Consider the following 25,084-nt stretch of genomic DNA (forward strand, 5'->3'; position numbering starts at 1 on the left):
CATCAGGGTCTTTTCCAATGAGTCAGTTCTTCGCATCAGGTGGCCAAAGTATTGGAGTTTCAGCTTCAGCATCTGTCCTCTCAATGAATATTCAGAACTGATTTCCTTTAGGATTGACTGGTTTGATCTCCCTGCAGTCCAAGGGACTCTAAGAGTCTTCTCCAACACCACAGTTTGAAAGCATCCATTCTTCAGAGATCAGCTTTCTTTATAGTCCAACTCTCACATCCATACTGACTACTGGAAAAACCATAGCTTTGACTAGACTAGACAAAACCATAGCTTTAACTAGACTAGAGTTCCTTATGTTGGTTGTGAATCCTGCCCCACCCTCCCAACCCACCCTAACCATAGCTTTGACTAGACTAGCCAAAACCATAGCTTTAACTAGACTAGAGTTCCTTATGTTGGTTGTGAATCCTGCCCCACCCTCCCACCCCACCCCAACCCCAACTTTCCCTAACAGGGAAAGTTAGATCTTTTGCAAACACTGAATTCCCTTCCTTGCATCTGGAGTTTAGATCACTTTGCTCCAGAAATCCTATTTCCTGAAACAGCTTAGATCCAGAAAAATGACTGATGGTCGGCTTCTGGCTCAAATCCTCCCATTATTTTTCCCCCTAGCTTTTCATTTAGATTACTTAGTTCACTGGGCAAGAAATGAACCCTGTGCTACAGATATTTTGCCTCTGAGTTTTGTACATTTCTTGTCTGCCCTAAGTGTTTCATCATAGAAACATCTCATTTATATTTGTTAGTCACCAGTCAGTTCATAAAATAGCAACTATTCCTTCAAGATCTTCAAATATGGTTGAACAAAACTAAATTGATTTCAGAGAAGCTGGTGTCGTTGCTGGCTGGGGACACTGTATCACCACTGGGGCAAACCATTTGGTTGAGAATAGATGTATTGTATCTGCCAAGTATTAACCACACGTTGCATGAGAGAAACTTTAGAAAATGGATGTGACTGCTTTGACCCGAGTGCTCCAAGTTCACTCAATATAGTCTTCCAAAGGCAAAGCTACTAGGAGTCTCCAAGCTCCATCAGACAGGACCATACGCTTTCTCAGTAACGGTGTTGCTACCCTTTTCCTCATGACTCCTTCTTGGTTGCAGGTCATGAGTATGTGAATAGTGTGTGCGTTCATGTTCAGTCACTAAGTCACGTCCAACTTCTTGTGATCTCCTTGACTGTAGCCCACCAGGCTTCTCTGTCCATGGGATTTCCCTGGCAGGAATACTGGAATAGGTTGTCATTTCCTTCTCCAGGGGATCTTCTTGACTCAGAGAAGGAACCCACATCTACTGCTTGGCAAGTGTATTCTTTACCGCTGTGCCAACTGGGAAGACCATGTGAATAGAGTATAGTTTTAAATCACAGAATGAGAGCCTTGAGCCCACATATCCACTAAGGTAGAAAAGGTTTCTATTGGAGTCACAAAATCTTCTATCAAAAAATCTGCCAATTTTTAACTATGTTATTGGACACCCTTGCTGAAAAGAGTGTTTTCCTTGTACAAAACTTCAATCCCCACATATTGAAGCTTAAGCTCATTTTCTTGTGATCCTTCCTCTCTCGTAATCCTCAGGGAAGAAAGGTCCATTTCAGTCATCCGGTATTTTTCTCCAGGTCTTCTTAATTAAAAATGACTAAGCAGATATTCAATAAAGGACAGAATGGTATGGACCTAACAGAAGCAGAAGATATTAAGAAGAGGTGGCAAGAATACACAGAAGAACTGTACAAAAAAGATTTTTATGACCAAGATAATCACAATGGTGTGATCACTCACCTAGAGCCAGACATCCTGGAATGTGAAGTCAAGTGGCCTTAGGAAGCATCACTATGAACAAAGCTAGTGGAGGTGGTGGAATTCCAGTTGAGCTATTTCAAATCCTGAAAGATGATGCTGTGAAAGTGCTGCACTCAATATGCCAGCAAATTTGGAAAACTCAGCAGTGGCCACAGGACTGGAAAAGGTCAGTTTTCATTCCAATCCCCAAAAAAGGCAATGCCAAAGAATGCTCAAACTACCGCACAATTGCACTCATCTCACATGCTAGTAAAGTAATGCTCAAAATTCTCCAAGCCAGGCTTCAGCAATACGTGAACCATGAACATGTAGATGTTCAAGCTGGTTTTAGAAAAGGCAGAGGAACCAGAGATCAAATTGCCAACATCCGCTGGATCATGGAAAAAGCAAGAGAGTTCCAGAAAAACATCTATTTCTACTTTATGGACTATGCCAAAGCCTTTGACTGTGTGGATCACAATAAACCGTGGAAAATTCTGAAGGAGATGGAAATACCAGACCACCTGACCTGCCTCTTGAGAAACCTATATGCAAGTCATGAAACAACAGTTAGAACTGGACATGGAACAACAGACTGGTTCCAAATAGGAAAAGGAGTACATCAAGGCTGTATATTGTCACCCTGATTATTTAACTTATATGCAGAGTACATCATGAGAAACACTGTGCTGGAAGAAGCACAAGCTGGAATCAAGATTGCTGGGAGAAATATTAATAAACTCAGATATGTAGATGACACCACCCTTATGGCAGAAAGTGAAGAGGAACTCAAAAGCCTCTTGATGAAAGTGAAAGAGGAGAGTGAAAAAGTTGGCTTAAAGCTCAACATTCAGAAAACGAAGATCATGGCATCTGGTCCCATCACTTCATATGAAATAGATGGGGAAACAGTGGAAATAGTGTCAGATTTTATTTTGGGGGGCTCCAAAATCACTGCAGATGGTGATTTCAGACATGAAATTAAAAGACACTTACTCCTTGGAAGGAAAGTTATGACCAACCTAGATAGCATATTCAAAAGCAGAGACATTACTTTGCCAACAAAGGTCCTTCTAGTCAAGGCTATGATTTTTCCAGTGGTCATGTATGGATGTGAGAGGTGGACTGTGAAGAAAGCTGAGCACCGAAGAATTGATGCTTTTGAACTGTGGTGTTGGAGAAGACTCTTGAGAGTCCCTTGGACTGCAAGGAGATCTAACCAGTCCATCCTAAAGGAAATCAGTCCTGGGTGTTCATTGGAAGGACTGATGCTGAAGCTGAAACTCCAATACGCTTTGGCCACCTCATGCGAAAAGTTGACTCATTGGAAAAGACTCTGATGCTGGGAGGGATTGGGGGCAGGAGGAGAAGGGGACGACAGAGGATAAGATGGCTGGATGGCATCATCGACTCAATGGACATGAGTTTGAGTGAACTCTGGGAGTTGGTGATGGACAGGGAGGCCTGGCGTGTTGCGATTCATGGGATCCCAAAGAGTCAGACTCGACTGAGCGACTGAACTGAAGCAGATATTCAGAGGCCTTGAACCCTTGATGTTGCTGCTGTTATGGCTAATTAAATGTGAAAGAGTGGAATTCATAGGTATGATTAATTCCATCAGGATACTTTATGGTTTTAAAGTTCATAAATTATGAAACAATGAAATTTTTATGGGTTATAGGATTTTTCTTCATAAGGATCAGAATCAATTATTGTGTTCCCCACAGATTTTATTTATCTATTTTTTGATTTAAATATAAACCAGAGGTAGATTCAGTACGTTCTACAGCTTAAGTATTTAGAGAATGATCTCAGAAATAGGATGCAATGAAGACCAACCCAACTAGTCTAGAGCAGCAGAAGCCTAGGGTTCCCTGGCTTTTCATTCTGAATGGGGATCAGGAGAGCCAATCAGTTGCCAAAAAATTGATTCTGTAGACCTTTTGTTTCCAAAACAGAATTCCCCCAAATGATCTGACTAGGAGAGACTCTATGCCAGCTAGTAAATGTGTCAGGTTATGTTACAGAATACAGTAGTCACTCTTTCTGTCTCTAGAATTCCAATGTGACATTGACGAGATTCCCTTAAATCATATTTTTCTTTCTGCTTGGAGTTATGTGGCAAGAGCTTTTGCTAATGGCTTTTCTCTAATCTCCTCATTTGTATTTCTATCCAGTCGTTTCTCTGGGCTTTTGGATATAATTAAATAGACCACAAAAAGTGGTACTTGCTACCCAGTCTCTTCAATATCCCCTCTGCTGCCCTAGTCAGTTACTGGCAAGATTCCAGTGTTGCTTGGCCCTGGTACACTTGAATCCACCTCCCACTCCCAGCCCCCTCCCTTTGAGTTCATCATCAGTCCTTGACCTGGTAACTTGTCACTTAGATGTTTTGATGGACTGTTAGCGAAGGTGCAGAGCCAACCAGCAAGAGGCTCTGATTATGTTTATCTTCACGGAGGAAGGGTGTTTGAAATCTTTTCTGAGTTTCAGAAAGACAGCCAATTCCTTCCTGCTCAGAAAGTACTGAGGCTGCTTCTGATTAGGCTGTCTCAATTCTCTCGTTTTTACTCATCACAGTCACATCTGTTCGGGTTTCTGTCTCTCTCCTGGAGGTGCCTCTTGAGAGCAGGTCCCCTCAGCTTCTTTCCAGCTCCTCTGAGTCCTGCCAAAAGAGACTGGCAGACCATGATCAGACTTCCCTGCTCCAATAGTTCACATACCTCTCCCTGAAAAGAATACCAAAGCCTGCTTCTCAAGTGAACCCAGGAGGAATGGAGCCAAAGAGACTTTCAGATTTTTCTTTGAGATTCCCATGTAGAGTTTATATTCTAATGGGATGGGGAGAGAAAGGGCAGAGGGCAAGTATGAGGAGGGCATGATGAAAAGGTGGGAGGAATAGGGGCACAGGCGCAAAAATCATAGGCTCCCAGAGTCAAGAAGACTTTCTAGAACATCTCATCCCAAGGTTTTCAAATGCTTTGTTGTCAGCAGTGTCATCATTTTTATTTTTATTTTTTTGTAAGTAATCATACGTACAAGTTCCAGTATATAAAAGTGAGGAAAGTGGAAGTGCTACGATTGAAACACAGGTAAGGGAACTTACATCCTTCTACTCTTTGGGTTCTGCAGGATACAACTGGAAAGCCATCTATCTTGTTTCAAGGATGCTTTTAAAGATGGGAAAACTGAAGCCCCAACAGGGGCATTGACATGATAAAGGTCACACAGTGGTAGAGATTCAGACCTGTGCCCCCTGTCACTCAGGCTAGAACTCTTTGTGAGTTGACTTGGAGAAAGGAGCCAAGAATTCTTTCTTCCTGAGTCAGATGAAGGAGAGAGCCTGGTGGAAAGTGCAGTGAGTATCAAAGGTCTGGGAGGAGTTGCGGTGAATAGGGCCACCTAGCATAGAGGAGTTGTGAGCCTTGGAGTTAAGCAGGAAGAGTTGAAACTCTAGATCTGTAGGAGATCTGGGAAGTTCCCCAACAAGGGTGCAGGGTGAACCGGTAGGAACAGAGCAAGACAGGAGAAAAGGGCACATTGGAAGTGAGTGTCAAAGGAAAGGGCTTCCCAGGTGGCTCAGTGGTAAAGAATCCACCTACTAATGCAGGAGATTCAAGAGATGTGGATTTGATCCCTGGGTTGGGAAGATCCCCTGGAAGAGGAAATGGCAACCCACTCCAGTATTCTTGCCTGGAGAACCCCATGGACAGAGGAGCCTGGCAGGCTACAGTCCATGGGGTCACAGAAAGTCAGACACGACTGAGCAACTGAGCATGCATGTACACTAAAGGAAAGTCCTTGATTCATCCTTCCACTGAAATGCCACACTGCTGGTCTGGGGTGGCAGTGAGACAGAAAGGAAAGGCAAAATATGCTTCTCTAGGGTGACCTGCAAGTCTTTCTTTCATTACTGCCTTCTCAAGATGAATGAGTTTTTAGCACAGGTCTCCTCTGAGGGTTTCATTGTTGGGTTAACACACTTCTCTGAGAGCACCTGAGAAAGACACAGGAGAGTCAGGAAAGAATGAAAAGCTCTGTTCCATTAATGGTTAAAGTGATTGTACAACACAATTTGGACCCAAAGTGCAAACAGGTTTCCTTCAGTCCCTCCCCCCCGACCACTTCCCCCAACACCCTCCTCCCTTGCCATGATCCCTCTCCAGTGACAGCCCTCAGATTCTCTTATGGAAGAGAGAGCACGCATGTGGTCTGTAGACAGATCACAAAGAGTTAGAGACCCCTATGTCTGGTCTTACCCATCACATGTCATTTGTTTTCCTGTCCATGGAGTTGAAAGGATAAAGGGAGGATTAAAATCAGCAGAAGTACATTTTATGGGCTGACAGGGACATGGGACAGGGAGAGACTCTGGTTCCCCTTATACCTTAAAGATATATATAAATACCCAGAGAATCATCCGGTTGTCAGCTTTGACCCAGTGGTTTCATGTGTTCATAGCATAGAGTTTAATTCTCTAATTAATATGTTTTAAAAAAGCCTGGGGTGGTGGGTACGAGTCAGGAAAAGAGTTGATATATTTACCTGTTTGTGTTTGAGTCTTTGTAATGGTGCGCTGCTTCTCTTCATTATATATCCCTGAAGTCTTCTCTACATCTGTTTACCTCAAATCCCGCCTGCAAATACCTTGTGAGTGACATTCAGACAAGCAAACAGTGAATGCTGACCTGGTGGAGAAGCAGTGGGAAGAGCCTGGGAAAGCCTTCATTATTTTCTCAGTACCATTCCCTTATTCTTCCCAAGTTCTGTCCCTTGTCTGAATCAGGACTCTGTTTTTCTTTAGCTTTGTCATGCCTGCTTTGGTGCAGGGTCCCAAGAAAGAAACAAGAGGGAAAAAAGGTGGGTTTGTGGTGGTAGTGGGGGGGGGGTGGATTCTTGAAGGCAGTACACAGCAGAAGGTAAAAGTATGCACAATGAGTAGGAACCTCTTAACTGTCCATCCCACACCCCAAATATTTGGTCCTGGTCAGAGCTGCTTTCAACCCCTCTTTTGGGGAGATTATTTCCCTTCATTGTAGTTGGGATTTAAATCAAATACCTTCTGAGCCAGGAAACATCTTTGTACCCTTCAGAATCAGTATCAGTCAGTCACTTGTCAATTATTTTTAATAAACTTTTCTTGAGCTTAAACTATGTGACAGGAAACGTGCCAGGGGATGGGAATATAGTGGTGACCAAAACCCAGTCCCAATTTTTAAGGCGTTCAGAGTCCCAGGATTTTTTCCCCATGAATTAAAGTCTAAAGATACTTCAGTGGACTTGAGATGCTAAAATTCTTCTACCTTGTCCTCCTTTTTCTCTTGGGAAAACGCAAAGCACAAAAGAGCAGTAGACTAACCTGCAAGAAATTTCAGACTGTTGGGCATCATTGTCCCGTGTCTATCCATTTCAGTCACTGCAACCTTCAGGCCAGTGCACTTCAGCAGACACAGTTGTGCTTACCGTAGAGCAAGAGACACTTCAAGATTGGGGAAAGGTGGAAGGGAGGTGGCAGCAGCTTACCCGGTGGAGCAGTGAAATGTACAGAAGGTTCAAGAGCTTTAACTCTGACGGGCTAAAAGTAAGAAGCCTGAAAGATTTCAGTTTCTTAGTTGAGGCTCAGGCCCAAGAGCTCAGGAAAGGACCAGAGCCTGGGCATTTGGTTTTGCATCTACAGCAGTTCTGAAAAGAGCTGGAGGTCTAGTCGACAGAGCAGTAGTGATAGCTCCATGTCAGAGCCGACCTACTGTTGAGGGGCTTCCTTTCTGGCATAGAAATCAAGTAAGAGATGGGGCAGAACTTGTGAATTGAGTGAGGCGAGCAAAAAGCCACACTTGATTCCTGAATTGGAGGGAGGCAGGCTGCCTGAGCTTGAGGAGCAGGGGAAATTTAAAAAAAAAAAAAAAAAAGAAGTTAGGATACTGGAGACGCGCCAGAGCTTAAAGAAAGGCTCAGCTCTGCATTTCTCAGATACTGCTTCTGTACACGACTTCTTTGCGTGGATCCCAAAGCCGAACTGAACAGTGAGGGGGCGCAGAGGGAAAACGGGGTTCGGAAGGCACAAACTGGCCTGAAATGAAAAGTCAGCAAAAACCACTGGGTGGCAGCGTGGTGTGCGGGCGCAGCTCTGCAGTGCCTGCTGCTTCTGCTGCTGCCGCGGGGGGAGGCTGAACCAGTCTGCGAGCCCCGGCCTGGCTCCTGAATGGCTACAAGTGTCGCCATGCGAAAAACCTCAGCGAGTGTGTTAGGAGGGGAGTGCGTGTTGTGAGTCCCAGCCTGGGGCAAGGGGCTGGCGAACTTCCGTTGGGCTCCAGCCCGGGCGTCATGGGGCCAACTCAGAATTACCCAGTAACAGAACATCCCACTCCGCCATCCCCCATCTCCAAGCAACCCCCACCTCCCTCCCCGCTCCTCCAACCCAACTGCCTCATCCCGGTGTCTCCTCCATCACTGTTTCCGCCCGAGGCTCCTCTAGGGAAGAGGAGGGGAGGAGGGTTTGGGAGATGGGGCAGTGCCGGAGCCCCGACAGGTGTTAGCCCGAGCGGCCCGCCGGGGACTTGGGGGGATGGGGCGGGTGGGGGCGGCCGGCGGCGGGGCGCCAGCGGGCTGGGCTCCGGGAGGGAGGGGCCACCGGGGGAGGGGGCCGCGGGAGGCCGTCGCGCTCTTCCGGAGGGTGCCTGCGGCGACAGGATTCCTATACTGAGTCGGTGCCGCGCCCAGAGCAGCAGCGGCGGCAGCGGCGGCAGCGAAGATGCGAGGCCATTACCTGTTTGAGCCGCGTCGGAAAGCTGGCACGGGCCAACTTTTCCCGATCGGCGGGCCAAGAAGTTGCAAGGACTAGTGGGAGGCTCGGAGGGGCCAGGGCGAGGGCGCGCCCCCCCAACCCCACCCCCCCCTACCCCGCACGGTTCCTCCATCCCCCCCTCCCTGCCGCCGCCCGCGCTCCCGGCCTCTCTCTCCCGCCCGCGCTCCCTCCCTCCGCCCGCCTCCCTCCTCCGGCCCCCTCCGCGCGGCACCGGGCGGGGGGTGCCGCCAAACTCCGACCCGAGCCACTTGGACTCGCACAGTGTCCTCCGGGCGCAGGGGCCGAGCGCACGCACTAGCGCCGCTCTGCCGCCACCGCCTGCCAGCCAGTCTCGCCCGCGATCCCGGCCCTGGGCTGTGGCGTCGGCTCGGACCCAGGCAAGGCGGCCGCCCGCGCGGGAGCCGGACCACCGCCGGAGGAGCTCGGCCGGGATGCTGAGCCCCCTCCTCGGCTGAAGCCCGAGCGCCGAGAAGCCCGGGCAAGCGCCGGCTCCGGAGACTAAGGCGGCGGAGGCGCGAGACCGACCGGGCGAGCGGCGGAGGCGCGGGAGGAGGAGGCGAACCCGGAGAGGAGCCGCGAAAGAAGTGGTGGTGGTGGGCGTCGTGGCCATGGCGGCGGCTATCGCCAGCTCGCTCATCCGGCAGAAGCGACAAGCCCGCGAGCGCGAGAAATCGAACGCCTGCAAATGTGTCAGCAGCCCCAGCAAAGGCAAGACCAGCTGCGACAAAAACAAGTTAAACGTCTTTTCCCGGGTCAAACTCTTCGGCTCCAAGAAGAGGCGCAGAAGGAGACCAGGTTGGAAGGGGGCTCTTGGCTGGCTCTTTTTTTTTTTTTTTCCTCTCTCCGTACTTTACGAGTGTGGAGGGGGCTGGGGGGCGTGGATGGAAACGGAGGTGAGTTTGTCGGTGGCCCATCTAGTGCGGATGTGGCCACCTAGCTGGTGTGCGTGCGTGGGAAGCGATCCCTCTCTCGCCTCCTTCGTAACAGTAACAGACTTGCTGCATTGCAACTGCCGTGGGACAGGCGCAGAGCTGGGGGGCATACCCTGCCCAGCGGGCGCGCCATCAGCTTCCAGACAGGCCACATGTGTGCAAGCTCGGGCGCTCTGGGCAGCCGTGTGTATGGCGTGTTTTGCAGGCGCGGAGCTGGGCAGACCCCTGCCCACCCCTTCCTCCAGGGAGGGGAATCCCTCCCTGGCCTTCATCCCCGAAGCGCTGACCCTTCCCCTCCCAGCTTCTACCCCCAAGGACCCTGGGCTTCCGCTGTCTAGGCATTCTGTTTCTTTGGTCACTTTTAAGCTTACTGGGACAGACTTGTGGTGTAGCTTTGAAATATTTGCTGGAGAGGAGGGGGTGGATTCCTAGAACCTGTGGCCGAGAGCTTAGTGATCTGGTTCGACTAGTCAAATTGGTTGGTTACTTGCTCCTAAAATGCAGGATTGAAGAGAGAATTTAACCAGATCGTGGGTCCTTTTGAACCAATTCAGTGAGAAGAGCAGCGCGGTGTTCCGGCGCCAGGGGAAATTCACACAGCTCGAGGTGTCGGGTTGCGTCAAGGTTTACCTTCAGGCGAAGAAGCAGCTTCTTGGGCTCTTCTTAACCAAATGGATCCTTTACTCAATTTTCTTACTTGTACTAGATACATATTACAGAATTTCTGACGTATCAGTCTGTTATTTCGCTATTTGTGCGTTCTACACATCCTGGAATGAACATGCAGACATACATTTTCTGCTTGCTCGAAGTTTTTAAGGAATGGGCTGTAAATTAGGCTTGCTTTGAAACAGGTTTAAGCGGTGGCAAAGCATGATTATGTGGTCTGAATAATGACATAAATATCATTTCAGTGCAGGTGTCTGTATTCAATAAAAGCAAATTTTGGATAGCATGGCGGTTATTGATAAATGAGGTGCTTCATTAATCTATGGTGATTCATAATTGAAAATTATCTTGAGAGCACATATTTTGGATAATTACATTTCTGATACTAAATTTGAAAATAAGTATGAACTAATTTTCTTTCCTCCCCACCAACAAAACCCCGGCTCTTTGCACGCATTTTCCCCTAAGGAGAATTAATATGTTTGTTTTATTCTCCCTCTCTCCCCTCCTTTTTTGTATGGCGGCTCAATTTTCTAAATAGAAATCCTTTGATGGGGTTCCAGGTTGTTTATGCATTTTTAACCTTCTTAGAATGGAGGGGATGCTTTATTCCAATTGCGGTAATTCTGAGGGAAACTTTTGCTGGTGTGTTTTTGGTCCCTGCTTGGAAAACCACTCTAAATCTCATCTTAGTGTTTCTCTTTTTCCTTCCGCATGAGAAGTGGCACATTGTTAAAAGGCAGAATATGCTACTTGCCAAGCCATTTTGAATGCTCAATGAGATGAAGTGCCACTCTGTAAGCCAAAGGACACGCCATCAGAAACTGTCTCTGCTGTCAGTAGCTTTAGGGCTTTACCAATGTTACCAGGTGGCAGTCAAATGTTTCTTCAGTCTGAAGGTTGGTTCTGAAACTTGCAGTTTGTTTGCTTGTTTTCCTTTTTTCAGAGGACTCTTTATAAAAAGTGCCGTTTGACCTTTTTCCACTAAAATTTGTAAATGGAATTCGAATTCTAAGTCTTTTCAACCATATGTGCACAACTTATCAATTGACCCCAACCATCTTTCTCTTTGCAGAGCCTCAGCTTAAGGGTATAGTTACCAAACTATACAGTCGACAAGGTTACCACTTGCAGCTGCAGGCAGATGGAACTATTGATGGCACCAAAGATGAGGACAGCACTTACAGTAAGTGACTGCAAAATAAATAATAGTATATCCCAGCATATTGTTGACACTTTCTTTCTTTCTTTAAGTAAACAACCCTGCTTAATCCCGAAGTGAATCCAAAATAGAGTCAGCACTATATAATCCCATTTCAGCAGGTTAGCCTAAAGGAAGGGGAACATAAAAATATCTAAAATAGTGAACGGTAGCAAATAATGTTGACACCATCTGAAGAACAATCCAAATGTCATCTCCATGGTAATCTGGATAGATTTATGGCTGTCCTTTGGATTTTATTACTTTTTTCCCACAGAAAATTTACTCACCCCCACACTGATCCTGAAATAGCACAGTTATCTCTACTCTTAAGCACCGGTCTCATCCCAAGAGAGAAGAGTGGTTTCATGTCAGGAGAATTCATCATTACAAGCTTTCACTTCTGTTCCCCCTGCCCTACACACACTGATAATTCTCAGACTAATTGGGATTTTAACATTGAGATACTTCCACAGGTGGGTAAAGAGATTTCTTTGAGCATGCTATTTTTAATCATGGTTTAAGTCAAGACCAAATTGGAGACCATCATGGTGAACTTAAAAGAGAAACACATCAAAAAGAAAGTTAGTTTTATTTCCAGTTACTGAAGGATAATGATTCCAAGATGTTATATAACCTTTTGTGATAGGCTTTATTTATTTGGAGTCATAAATGCATGAACTCCTTAATAGTGACACCCTCTTCAATGATAATAATTGGTGGGTTTTTTTTTTTTTTTTTGCAATTAGAAGATTGCTGTAGACATATTCAATATTTCATGAGGCTAAATCACCTAGTTCTCACAATTCCTTCCCAATTTTCCATAATTTATATTTCATTTCCCTCAGACTTCATGAATCTCCCAGAAATTGTGCCATTGCCAAGAAAGGCCCATCTGAAAGCTAACAAGTTCTCTGCAGCATTTTCAGAGGTACAGGGCTAGAGAGAGCAAAGCCATAGACAAGGGTTCCAATGTTGAATGTTAAAAGAGTTTCACATCTTTTAAGAAAGCTTCCTGGGCTGATTGATGACCAAGGCAAGACCTCAAGAGGAAGTCACCTTTAATTACCTTTAAAGAAAGCTCTGTGGGTACCTAGGATGAAAAAGTTCCATACATAAACGATTTTATCGTTCTTCACTGTTTTGCAAAATGCTGTTACTGTCGCAGTTCTACAATGAGTATGCTAGATGTTCTTTCAGGTATAGTCTTGTATTTGAAAAAATGAGTCAAGGCTAATTAGAGGGTTTTACTGTTCCCCTGTAACAGACGTGAGTCCATCATAAAACATTCCCATGAATTGCTACAGTCCATGCGGTCGCAAAGAGTTGGACCCAACTTCACGACTGAACAACAACAAAGCTGCTCCTCTTTCCAAAGTGCCTCAGCAAAACGGATTCGTTGGGCATTACTGAGAGGAAGTTGATGATCAGCTGCTAATGACCCCCACCCAGTCAGGTTTTCCCTCAGTTACTTTTAACATTTTCTGCAGATTAGTGCAGAAATCAGTGGAAAAGTTTATTTTGGGTCCAATGTTCACATGCCTTTCCTGAAAAGGAAAAAAAACCCGGACGATTCATTTATTGTATAAGCAGTGATACGGCACACACCTCAAGATCACAGTGTATGTAGTCATTGTAGAGTACTATACACACACACATATATCTACACATAGACACATACGTATACACACACACACGTGTGTATGTAAATAAAGCTCCATTTCTTAACTGTGGACTCAGGTAGTCAGTTTTACTTTTCAGTTCCTGCATATGCATAGCTCCTGGTTGTCTTATAACTGACTGATATGCATGGCATTTCTGCATACTAATGATATTGTTGGGCCTTAAAAGAGCCAGAATCTGTGTTTAGGCAGAATGAAATAATGAGAGGTGAGTCAGCCAAGGGTGAGTGTTACCATAAGATGAAGCACACAAATGAAAAGTGTCTCAAAAGAAATAGCAAGCCTTTGGGGCTTGACTCTGCCCCAGCTGCCAAGTATGATCAGAGGCCGGCGGGCTAGCTTGTCTTCCCACTTGAGTATATTGTAGGGTGTAAGTCATCAGGAAACAAGAATACTTAATGGTTAAAGTGATCATTAAAATGATCATCATTAAAATGGAAGTCTAACTATGTAGATGTATTCTTTTCTTCCCCCTAAAGCCAAGCAATTTTCTTGGCATTCATTATTTATTTTGTTAATATACTATTTCCTTAATATGCATCCTTGTTATTTATGTTTATATTTTTCTTAATTTTTAGGGTTTTTCATCATATTTTTTTCTCACTTGGTTCACCTTGGTTGATTTTATGATATTTTAATTCTGACATGATAAGCCAGATCATGATAAAACAAATCAATTCACACTTACCAAGATACATCTATTTCTGAAAACATATATTTGGTATTATGCATTTAAGCTAACCTTAGGTAGCTTTATTACAATGGTAAATATCAGTCCAGTAAAATCTCACCATGAACAAATCAGCCATTGTAAATTATGTATTGCCCCCTGAAAAGGAAAAGATGATAGACATTTCATGAGAGCAGTTTTATTATATCTGCCTTGGACTCAGTGAGGGCCATGTTAGAATAGGCAACTTTCCTTTCAAACCTCCAGTAGTGTTACCAATTTAATGGGTCAAGTCTTTCTGATCAACATTAATATATACTTTTTAAATTGCTCCCTTTGAGAAGTCGATCTTAACCCAACTGATAAACAAAAAGATGGCCTCCTTTTTGTATTAAGCAAACACTGAGTGCCAACTCTGTGCACATCTCTAAGAAAAATGGGTCTTTCAATGTACAAGGAGTTTGTTTTTATGTAGATACAACAGGAGACAAGAAATGGGGCCCTTTTATTTCTTCCTCAAAATTTTGACAGAAATGGAAGAAGAGAGATCAGATGTTTAATGAATGTGTTTTAGATACACACATAAAATCCATTGTTTTCTTCTCATGCTTAGCATATTTTCATCCTAATCAAAATAATATCCTAAGTCCATGAAGAAGTACTCCAGATTTAGAGAAACAGAGGCATATTGGAGCATACTTAATCTGTGCAAGATCACCCTTGATGTAATAATTTCTTTGCATTTTTATCTGGAAAGACTGTCCCTTTAGACAGACAAGCCTGTTTATGATCTTAATTGATCATAAATTCATCTTAATGATCTTAAATGTTTATGATATTAAATGTCTAAAGAAAAACAGTTGGACTGGTATCACCAGTCACTCTCCACTTTTGCTGTTTTCTTCATTTTTTTATTTTAGCGTGGTATTTTTTATTTTTGAATCGGGCATCACAGATATCTATGGTACATAGTGAAAAATCCGTGTGCCACTGTATAGTTCATACCATTATTCAGGGATAGATAATCCTGGGCATGGGTTACTCATATTCTTTGCTTCTCTTCCTTCTACTGCTATCTGATGTTTGAGAATTAAACATTTTATTGCCCATTAAAACACACGTCAGAGTAGTTGGGGCACATGGTGAAAATCAAATATTTCTCTCTTTCTTTCTCTTTTTTTTTTTTTTTTTGCTTGTTACCACCTGTATTCAGGGAACTAAGAAGGTTCAGAATATTGTAAACAATGGAGTTCTAGAAACAATTCTAAATATCCTTTATTACCTGTCATCGATCATCATCTATTAGTTTGATTAAACTAGGACTCCAGCATACGCTGGTGTTATAGTTGTCTAGTGCTATGCCTTTTAAGCCAAACCCATAAGGAGGTTTTTGTTTGATTTCATTTGATTTCTTAGATATCAGAATTTTAAACCTCTGAACTGTTATGTAATGGGACCGTGATCTATTACATTTCAAAAATATAATATCATGATTTCACCATACAGATTGCTAGCAGTCCACAAATGTGTGTTGAGCACCTGCCGTGAGCAAGGTGCCATCACAGAAAGAGATGGAACAAATACATGACATGCTGAACAAGATCAGACTTCATTCCTGGGCACTGCATGGTCAAATATAGCATGAGATCCTAGTTTGCAATCTGTGCAATTCCTTTCCTTCACCTCACATAACAGAAGGGCACAGCTTTTAATATGATGAGTATTGAATGAAGTGCCATCAGCAGCATGTGGCAGGAACACTTGCATTTTGCACCATACAATCTGTCCTAGCTCCTCTGTGGTAACACCCTGATTTTAAGGGAAAGGTACATTGTAGGCTCACCAAGGAATATTGAGTTCTTCATTAATATTTCTTATCTCTATAACTCCACCTACTGCAGTAGAATATATATACATCAAGATAAGAGACCTGAGAAAAAATATTCCTTCCCACGGGGTGACTACGTTCTTGCTCACAGAAATGATAGCAGACCGATTTATCATCCTCCATAAACTTACACACCAAAGCAAAAATCGTCAACATTGGTCTAGGACTCTTGAGAGAAAGGTGCACAGGCTATTTTCAAAAGATGTGTGTGGCAAGCACTATGTTTTAAAAATGTACTGTTTTATTTTTATTCCTGGTGTAGGAGGGAATAGACAGCTGGTAGGGGGAAGACACCCACTGGTTTTCTCCAGTGAGTGGTGTGTGATTGTGAGGACAGCCGGGATGTAAGTTTCACGCAATCAGACCTTCAAATGGAGAAATGAAGTCCTCTTTGGCACCAGCCAGCTGCCCACTTACAACTATTTAGGAAAAAAAATTAAATAAAATTCTCAAGTTCGTTGTTTTTATTCCTATAACCTTTGCTCCCAGAGACTAAAAGCTAAGACCCCTCTGAACCCCATCTTAAAAAAATGTTCTTTAAGAAATACTACTCTGGGAACATGAGATTCCAAAATGTGACTTTTTTTTTTTTCAAGTCCTGGATTTCTTTTTTTTTTTACTGTGTCAGAAATAATACAGATAATTTAGGTGAAAGAGTTGGACTACTGTCTTTTCTAAGATTCTAGGAATCTCTCCCCAACTGGTAGATCATATCTGTGTCTGTGAATCTCAGCAGTTGTCTAAGAGAGCAGTTTAAAACCTTGGTTTGTTGAAGATAAAGTTATTTAATATGTAAACTAATTCCTGGAACTGGATCACTTCAGAAGCATCAAGATTCCCCACCTCCAACACTGTACAAACCATGGAATTACCTTCCATTTTCTCCAGGGTGTTTGAAAATTACATCCCCATTATGTGACTACAACCATGAATTGAGGGTACTGAAAGGTAGAAGAGGCTTTATCATCCATATCTATCTATCCATATGTACGTATATGAATGTTCTTACCAAGCAGACTTTACTTTTGAAAGACCAGAGAGCCCTGCTGGAAACATTGAAAAGCTATGGAATTCGATATTGTAACCTTGTTTTCACATTGTTTTTGGCTGCAGCTCTGTTTAACCTCATCCCTGTGGGTCTTCGAGTGGTGGCTATTCAAGGAGTTCAAACCAAGCTGTATTTGGCAATGAACAGCGAGGGATACCTGTACACCTCGGTAAGTCTTTCACTGTGCTCATGTTTTGATTATTCTAGTTTTCATCTGATATGAAGGGAAATTGCTACATATGTGTTATCACTGCAGGTTTGTGTAATTCAAGGAGGAGTGTTCTGGATGGAAATATTAAAAAAGACAAATTAATTTCCAATGAAAGTATATGTATTACTAATTAATCATTTGAAGCTAACATTTTTGATAGAAAATTCAAAGACTCACTAAGCATTTTTGCATAAATTGGCATTTGGGTTGTTATTTTCAACCCAAATGTCTATCTTGCAGACTTGCTTTGCAACTGTGGGAAGCAAAGCCATTTGTACAACTCAGTTCAACATATATCTATCCATGTTTACTCCTAAGGAAATTAATGAGACCACTTCCTCAAATCAACTCTAGGACACAAAGAACAGTTTCAGAAGTGTTTCTTTATCTTACCTTTCAGTTCTATTAGGTCATGTTTGCTATCTCTAAGTACTATTTTTCCATCAAGTACACTCTTCTTACATACAAATTCCAGCTTGGCTTTTTCTTAGAAGTTTGTGATGAATGGAGTAAAAAGTGAAACTTTTCTCAAGAAATTTATAAGCAATGTAGACAACAGTTCAGCTAGGAACCTGGGGCCACATTAAGCTTTTTAAAATTTTATATTTAAATATAGGCAAAAATGGTACAGTGCCAGGGTTAGGATTTTACTGTTAGCAGTAGATCTAGTTACTGATTAGAGGAAACCACTTAATATATGGATTTTTCAAATCTTTGTTTTGAATTTCATACAGTCTAAGAAAAGGATAAGATGTTAAAAATGGAGAAAATTGCTTGTCAGATTTTCTTCTAGATAGCCTTGAAGCAGTCTATTACCATAACTAAAGATATCTATTCCTCAAAGTGCAAAAGTGGTTACCTTTAAACACTCTTGCTCTGGCCTGTCCCTTAAATTTATTTCAAAGCCAGGAATGTAGAAAGATTCTTAGAAATGATGAAAGCAAAGCATAACTCTGTTTTTCAGAGGCTAGGATGAGAAAGAGGGGAGGGAGAAGAGTAGAACCAAAGGGCTCATTCATTTGGTAAACTGGGGTAGAACATTTCAGATTTTACAATAAAAGATTAGCAGCATAATCTTCAAATATCAGTCCCTATCAGCATTCCCATCAGGCCATTTCTACTGTCTTATTGTTAAATAAATGCAGGGGTTTTATCCTTTTTACAAATGCAAGATTTGAATGTATCTCAAACTAAATGAGATCTTTCAGTTTATTAAATACATGGCTAAGCAGGGCTTCCCTGGTGGCACAGATGGTAAAGAATCTGCCTGCAGTACAAAAGACCCAGGTTCTATCCCTGGGTCGGGAAGATGCCCTGGAGAAGGGAATGGCAACCCACTCCAGTATTCTTGCCTGGAGAATTCCATGGACAGAGGAGCCTGGCGGGCTATAGTCAATGGAGTAGCAAAGAGTCAGATGTGACTGAGTGACGAACACTCACATACACACACGTTATTAAAAACAATAGGAAAAGGGATTTGTTTTCAGATTTGTGCATTGAGGTAAGGTAATTTAACAATGAAGTATTTTAATTAACTTTATTTAGATCAACAGACTACCTCACCAGGACCAGATGCAAAGGTAGGTTTTTCATAAAAGAAATGATTGCTTTCTGCAACTCCTGTGCAGGCATGGGAACTAAATGGAATACATGGGGCATACTTTTGAGAAGGTAAATAGCAGATGACATAGGAAGTCATTACTGGTAACACATCCAGAATTTCCCTGAGTTGTGGTCACCATTGAGGTGCCCTGATGAGAGGATCGGGTTGGTTTTTTTTTTTTTTTTTTAATCTGGCAATAGTAAATGTTTTTAAACAGTTTGGAAATAATACTTAAGTTAGAATGAGAAAATGTCATGTAAGTTAGTTAGTATGACACATGCTCCTACTTAAGAAAATTAGGGCAAGAGTATTACATGGAAGGAATTGATGTCAAAACTCATACCCTACCATTCAAGTTGACCATTATTCTAGCAAATGGTAAATGTCAATGTGAGCTCATTTCTAAGGAAGGCCTTCCAGGGGACTCAGCATTGTAGATGGATGGGCTTCCTTTCTTTGGTAGGCAGGCCAATCTATAGCAAATATGGGTCTCTTTGTACACATATCCCATTAAGGAAAAGAAATCTTAAATATTTCCTATTAAAGAAAAGAAGCTATATTTTGGTTAAGGAGGAGAGATGTCTGATTGATAATCCTGGAGTTCAGAGGAAAAAGATATCCAAATTCATCTCCTCCAGGAAAGAATTGGAATCTTCTCCAGGATAAATCTTCTGATTCTTCCCATTACTTCTTACTGATTGTGACTTGGAGTCCCATCACCACATTGATCACCATCCTTAGTGGGTGATTCATTTATTATCATCTTATTTAAAGTGTAGCACTCCGACTCTGAGGATATTGCCTGTCTTAGTGATTTTAGCACCACAAGACCAAAAAGCCAAATGACATCTTATCTCGTCAAGAAGAATGGGTAACTAAAGAGAAAGGATCACTAGTCCCTTACGTAAAATCATGGCACTTTTGCTCCTGAAATATGGCAGGCAGTTTTGTTAGAGAAAATAGGATTGGACAGTGACCCGAGGAGGAAGCGAAAAGAGGAACAGGAAACAGAGGCTACTGCTATGGCAAGGAAAAAAATCTGTTAGGAAGTTATCAAAAATATCTTGGTGAGGGCTGAGTAAAGTCTGCCTTAAAACATTTGCAGTGGCAGGGGCTAAAAGGAGATGTATTCAGGAGGTATTTCAGAGGTAGAATCATGAGCATTTGGTGGCTGTTTGGATTTGGAGGGAAAACAGGAGCACCATGTATGGTTGAACATATATAGTTGCCATCCACTGCACAGATAGAAGTGAAATATCTTCAGGTAGACGTTGTTTAAAATGTGCACAGTATTATTAGGGTCCCTGAAAGAGAGTGAGAATTATATCTTTGGCAGTTGAGTTGATGGTGAGCGATTAACCAAGATGGAGAATAAAAGAAAAACAATAGTAGGAAAAAAAGGATACCCAAGTACAGGTTGGCATAGGTATTTGAATATATGACCCTAGAGCTTGAGAAAGAGGTGTGAGCTAGGGATAAAATGTGAGAGTTATCACATGTAGGTGGTGGCTGTTGCCATGAGAATAGCTGAGGAATACATAGCATGAGAAGCAAAAAAAGAGTTTGTCAAATAATATTAGGCAATAATAGCATGGAAGCCCTGCAACAGAAGAACAAATTGTGACAGATGCCATAGCATTGTAAAAAACAAGTGGGGAGAGGGTTTTTGGAAGAGTCAACAATGTCAGATGCTTCAAAGAAAACAAATAAAACAAGAACTAGAAATTTACCATATGAAGGTCTTGAGCATTCTTGATAAGAGCACCTTGAGTGGAGTAGTAGAGACAGAAGCTAGACTGCAGTGACTTGAAGAGTGAATGGGAAGAGACAGGACAGGCAGTAGCTGTAGAATGTCTAAGGGAAGGGGAGACATGAGTGAGTATTTAGAGGAGGACACGGAATTGAAGAAGGCTTTGAGGGTTCTTTGCCTAAGACTCTTAAATATATTTGTTAGCTGAAGGTCAAGAGCCAGTAGAGATGGAGATGTTGAAGACATAGGAGATGGGACCCTTAGGGTCTCAAAGGAGTCAGAGAGAGAGTGATGGAATTGAATATGTGAGAAGATCAGATTCACCTTGAGATGCTGCTTCTACAGTAAATCGATGAGGACAGATGTCAACATAGGTGCACTGAATCTGCAGGTGATGGACAAGGAAGTTGAAGAATTTCCAGCTGGATGATTGAAGCAAGATAAAGAGTAATCAGCTAAAAATCAGGCATAAGGATGACACAGGGTGAAGGTTTGCAACAGTGGTTTTAGAAAAAGGGAGAGGAAAGAGACAGTCTAATGACCAGGGGTGGATAAACTGGCCCACAGGCCAAATCAGGCCCACCACCTATTTTTGTAAATAAAGTTTTACTGGGACACAGTCACGCCCATTCAAAAGTTTTGCAATACAAAGGCAGAGTTGAATAGTTGCCCCACAAAGCCTAAATTATTTATTATCTTGTCCTTTATAACGGAGAAGGCAATGGCACCCCACTCCAGTACTTTTGCCTGGAAAATCCTGTGGACGGAGGAGCCTGGTGGGCTGCAGTCCATGGGGTCACTAGAGTCGGACACGACTGAGCGACTTCACTTTCACTTTTCACTTTCATGCATTGGAGAAGGAAATGGCAACCCACTCCAGTGTTCTTGCCTGGAGAATCCCAGGGACGGGGGAGCCTGGTGGGCTGCCATCTATGGGGTCGCACAGAGTCGGCCATGACTGAAGCGACTTAGCAGCAGCAGCAGCAGCAGCAGTCCTTTATTAAAAAAAATGGTTTTTGACCCCTGGTTGGATGATAGTTCACAATCTTAGTTACCTATTAGGATCACCTGAGGACATTTAAGAAAATTCCATTCTGTGTGCTAAATAGGAACCAATAATATCAAAATATCTGAGGGGGGAGTCTGTGTAGGAATAGTTTCTAAGTCTCCCCAGCTGATTCTAATGTGTAGCCTGGGTTGAAAACCACTAATAAGACAAGTAAGGAAAATGATTGCTGAGTAGCACTGAGAACCACCTCCACCCCCAGTGAAGTTGGAAACCATGCATTTATAGACACTCTGTCCCATATCTGAAATTTCTGAAACTGATCTTTTTCTGTTCTTGCAAACAAATTGCTTTTACATTTCTGAAGGACTATTTCTTGAGATGAAAGAAAATGCTGATCCTTGGAAGAGCTTTCTTATTTTATTTTCTTTTCTGTTTCCTGTCTTCTTTTGCATTTCTGCTTCTACATCCCTTGATTTCTTTCAAATTCAATTTTACACTTTTGCCCTTTCTTACTCCCCTTTGGCCATTAAACAAAGAAACAATACCTCCATGTTGTTATTGCTACAGAGAGCAATTTGCTTTCCATGATTAATCTCAGGATTTTTGCACCTTTTCCCCCCTCCCTCCCTTTTTTCCTTGTTGCCATGGGGGCAGACTTGATGTAGGCTCAAGTGGCAGTGAGAAACCATCTGTGGCACAGAGAATCATAATTAGCCATTATTTCATAACATATTTACTTTTGTCCGTGATATAACTAAGTCTTTCTAGAACTGTAAGGAAATTATTATTCATTGTGTATAGAGAACTTTGTTCATACCTTTGATTTTTCTTTACCAAGAATAATGAAAAAAAAAAGAATAATGAGTTGTACAGAAGCTTTTGAGAGTTCTTCAAAACTTACTCATATAAAGCTATTTGTTATACATATTTCAAAGTTGCTTGAAATAAACATTAACTAAAGGAAATCAAGTCTTAAATGTAAAAGTGTTATTAATGTCCTAGTATCTATTTTAATAGAGGAATAATAACAGATATTAGAAACAAGATAGTAAAGATTCAAAGCCGAGCCCAAAGCATTATCTTTTGATTTTGAAATGTTCCAGAACTTAGTAACAGCATTTTTCCCTGCCTAATTATTTATCATTCATCAACACTTGTTTTCCATTTCCAAAGTACACAGTGTTGCTTGGGTTACTGTAGGGGTAGCTAAAATGTGTAGATAAGTAGAAATCCTTTGACAGGCAAAACTTTTCTATTCATATATTTCTAGAGAGGACTTTTAAGAGTGATTTTAACTGCTGTTTTATGGTCCTGGGCAAACTAGATGCAAGACCAGAAAGCAGGTCTCCCTGAGTGTTAGCTTGATGCAATGGGAATGAAGCAGTGTGTGTTACTGATCCCGTGGGCCCAGGCAGACTTGGGATCTGAATTAAGGGGACATTTTCCTTCTCTATTGAATTATTTTTACCTAGTTTAAACTTAGCAAGTTTCTTCTCCCATCACAGATGTTAATTTTGATGATCCATTCAAGATGTTGACTGACTTTCCACTGTATAGTTCTTGCTTTTTAAATTTATTTTGTGGCAACTAGCAAACAATCCATTGGGAGACACTTTGAGTAAATACTTGCTCTCGAGAATGCAGTTTTTAACATGATATTTTCAGGTATCCCAAATCTCTTTAGAAAAATAGGATAATTAGTCATAAACTGAGAAATGACCATTGGTTTTTTTTTTTTGTTTTGTTTTTTTTTTTTTAGATAGACCATACAAGTTTACTATAAGCTAATTTGAGGTTGAGAAAATTTAATAAATTTTCCCCAAAATGAACAAGTGTCATAAAAAATGCAATTCAACAACAAAAATTTCCTGGGTTCAGCATTCTAGTCACTAAGCTTAAATTCCATTATTTAATGGAAATTTAAATTGTCCAGGTAAATTAAAATGCATTCTGATACATGTTTTGATTTCATACTGTATATAGGGGGATTGTTTATATTAAGAGGCCTCAGATGTTCAGGACATTTAGCTGTCATCTGAGAACTTACTCTTTTACAGATTTGTTTAGTTTCTCTGATTTTAGTATGTGACAATTTAAGATCTAATTTTCAGTGATATGGCTTCACAGCTCAAGCCCATATTCTAATACAGAAAGGATGTTAAAGTTTAGATGAATTCATCGATCAATTCACAGTGATGAAGGTACTCCCAGCAAACATTTGTAGCATGTAAAATGTTTGAGTTATGTCAAATCTGTATATCAGCAAGTTTGTATAATTTAATTTCTGGGGTTATTATGACAGACTTTTCAATTTAATAGAATTAAGTGAAAGGGCACTGGTTTAAACATTACTGCTCTTTAGGGAAGTGGGATTAACTCAGTTATAAAAGAAAATACATTTCAAATGAACATGAGCACTATCATATCCAATGCAGAAGAAAATGATCATTATGGATTTTGCATATAGCCAGTAGCCATCATGTATAGCGCTCCCTACAAAACAAGTAGACACAAATTTTACCTTCTAATTAAAACATTAGTTTATGTTTAGTGTTTATGATTCAAAAACTTAGATTCCAAATTTTGGTACCTACCTCTAGAAAAGGCTTCTCTGGTGGCTCAGGTGGTAAAGAACCCTCCTACAGTGTGGGAGACCTGGGTTCGATCCCTGGTTTGGGAAGATCCCCTGGAGAAGGGAAGGGCTACCCACTCTAGTATTTTGGCCTGGAGAATTCCATGGACTGTATAGTTCATGGGGTCACAAAGAGTCGGACACAACTGAGCAACTTTCACTCACTCACATCTAGAAAACTTTTTTGTTTCCACGGGCTGTGGGATTAAACATTTTTGATTGACATTTTCAGTTCAGACTAATGGTTGTAAGGGTAATTATACACATACATCCCTATTTCTGAGTGGTATCAATAAAATGGGAAATGTAAACAATGGGATGATTTTACAGGAAGAAAGGCAAAGAAAACAAGCACATTTTATTTGTTAATGAATGACTCTGCTAGCTCAAGGAGACAAATTTTATGTTTTGAAGAGGCTTGCAGTTATTATATTGGTACTATTGAACTAGAGGTCATTATAATTATTGTAGTGAAAAATATACCAAAGTATCTGTATTCATCTTAGGTATTTCTTCAGAATACCGGTGAATCAGCATAATTTTCAAACCCAAAACACATTTCCTAAGTCACAGATTATTTCACATGTTTAGTTCTCTTTGCAGTTAATGGAAATTTCATTCAAATGTGAAAGAAAATCTAGCTTGGCATTATTTGAATGTGAAATTAGATGATTCTGGTTGGTTGTGCCTTCAAAGTCAAGGGCCTTCTCTCTTTTCTCCCTAAAAAAGAAATAACCAAACTGGGAAATTATTCAGGGTGAAGCTCTTCATTTCTTAGGTGGAGAAAATGACTGAGGATAGTACTTTCTCAGAAATCAAGGAAACAATAGTAGTTGTAGCTAAATAGAATAAGATTGGCTCTCAATTCTGTTTTTGAGGCCAAGTTGAAAAAATAATCCAAATGAAAGGTCATTGGGATACATATTTAAAAGAGTGTCTCATGGCTTTAACTCAGAAGCTAAATTCATATTTTTAGGAAAAAAAGCCAGTCTGTTGGAGCTAATAAATAAAATAACTGGCAAGAATAAAAAAGAAGAATTTTAGCAAGGAAAACTAGATGTAAGGAGGTAATACACACACATGTACACATATGCATACACGCACAACACATGAAAGATAATGAAAGAAACCAATTTTATGTTCATAGCTCTGTTGCTATTACAGGATGAATTATTATGGAATTCCTAA

At 41.7% G+C, this 25,084-nt stretch overlaps 1 protein-coding gene across 5 annotated transcripts in view; it reads left to right on the plus strand.

Moving 5' to 3' along the window:
- Nucleotides 1–25,084, plus strand: part of FGF13 (fibroblast growth factor 13) — a 568,541-nt gene that overhangs the window by 484,444 nt on the left and 59,013 nt on the right. For 4 of the 5 annotated variants that reach the window (XM_070365900.1, XM_070365897.1, XM_070365898.1 and 1 more), the window contains 2 exons: nucleotides 11,278–11,388; nucleotides 16,757–16,860. In XM_070365900.1, coding sequence (XP_070222001.1) covers nucleotides 11,278–11,388; nucleotides 16,757–16,860 — 215 coding nt within the window. Of the gene's footprint in view, nucleotides 1–9,018; nucleotides 9,397–11,277; nucleotides 11,389–16,756; nucleotides 16,861–25,084 lie in introns of those variants that run through there. The other variant, XM_005896900.2, reaches the window with a different exon arrangement.

Source organism: Bos mutus, chromosome X (genome assembly GCF_027580195.1).
Source record: "Bos mutus isolate GX-2022 chromosome X, NWIPB_WYAK_1.1, whole genome shotgun sequence".
Lineage (NCBI taxonomy): Eukaryota > Metazoa > Chordata > Mammalia > Artiodactyla > Bovidae > Bos > Bos mutus.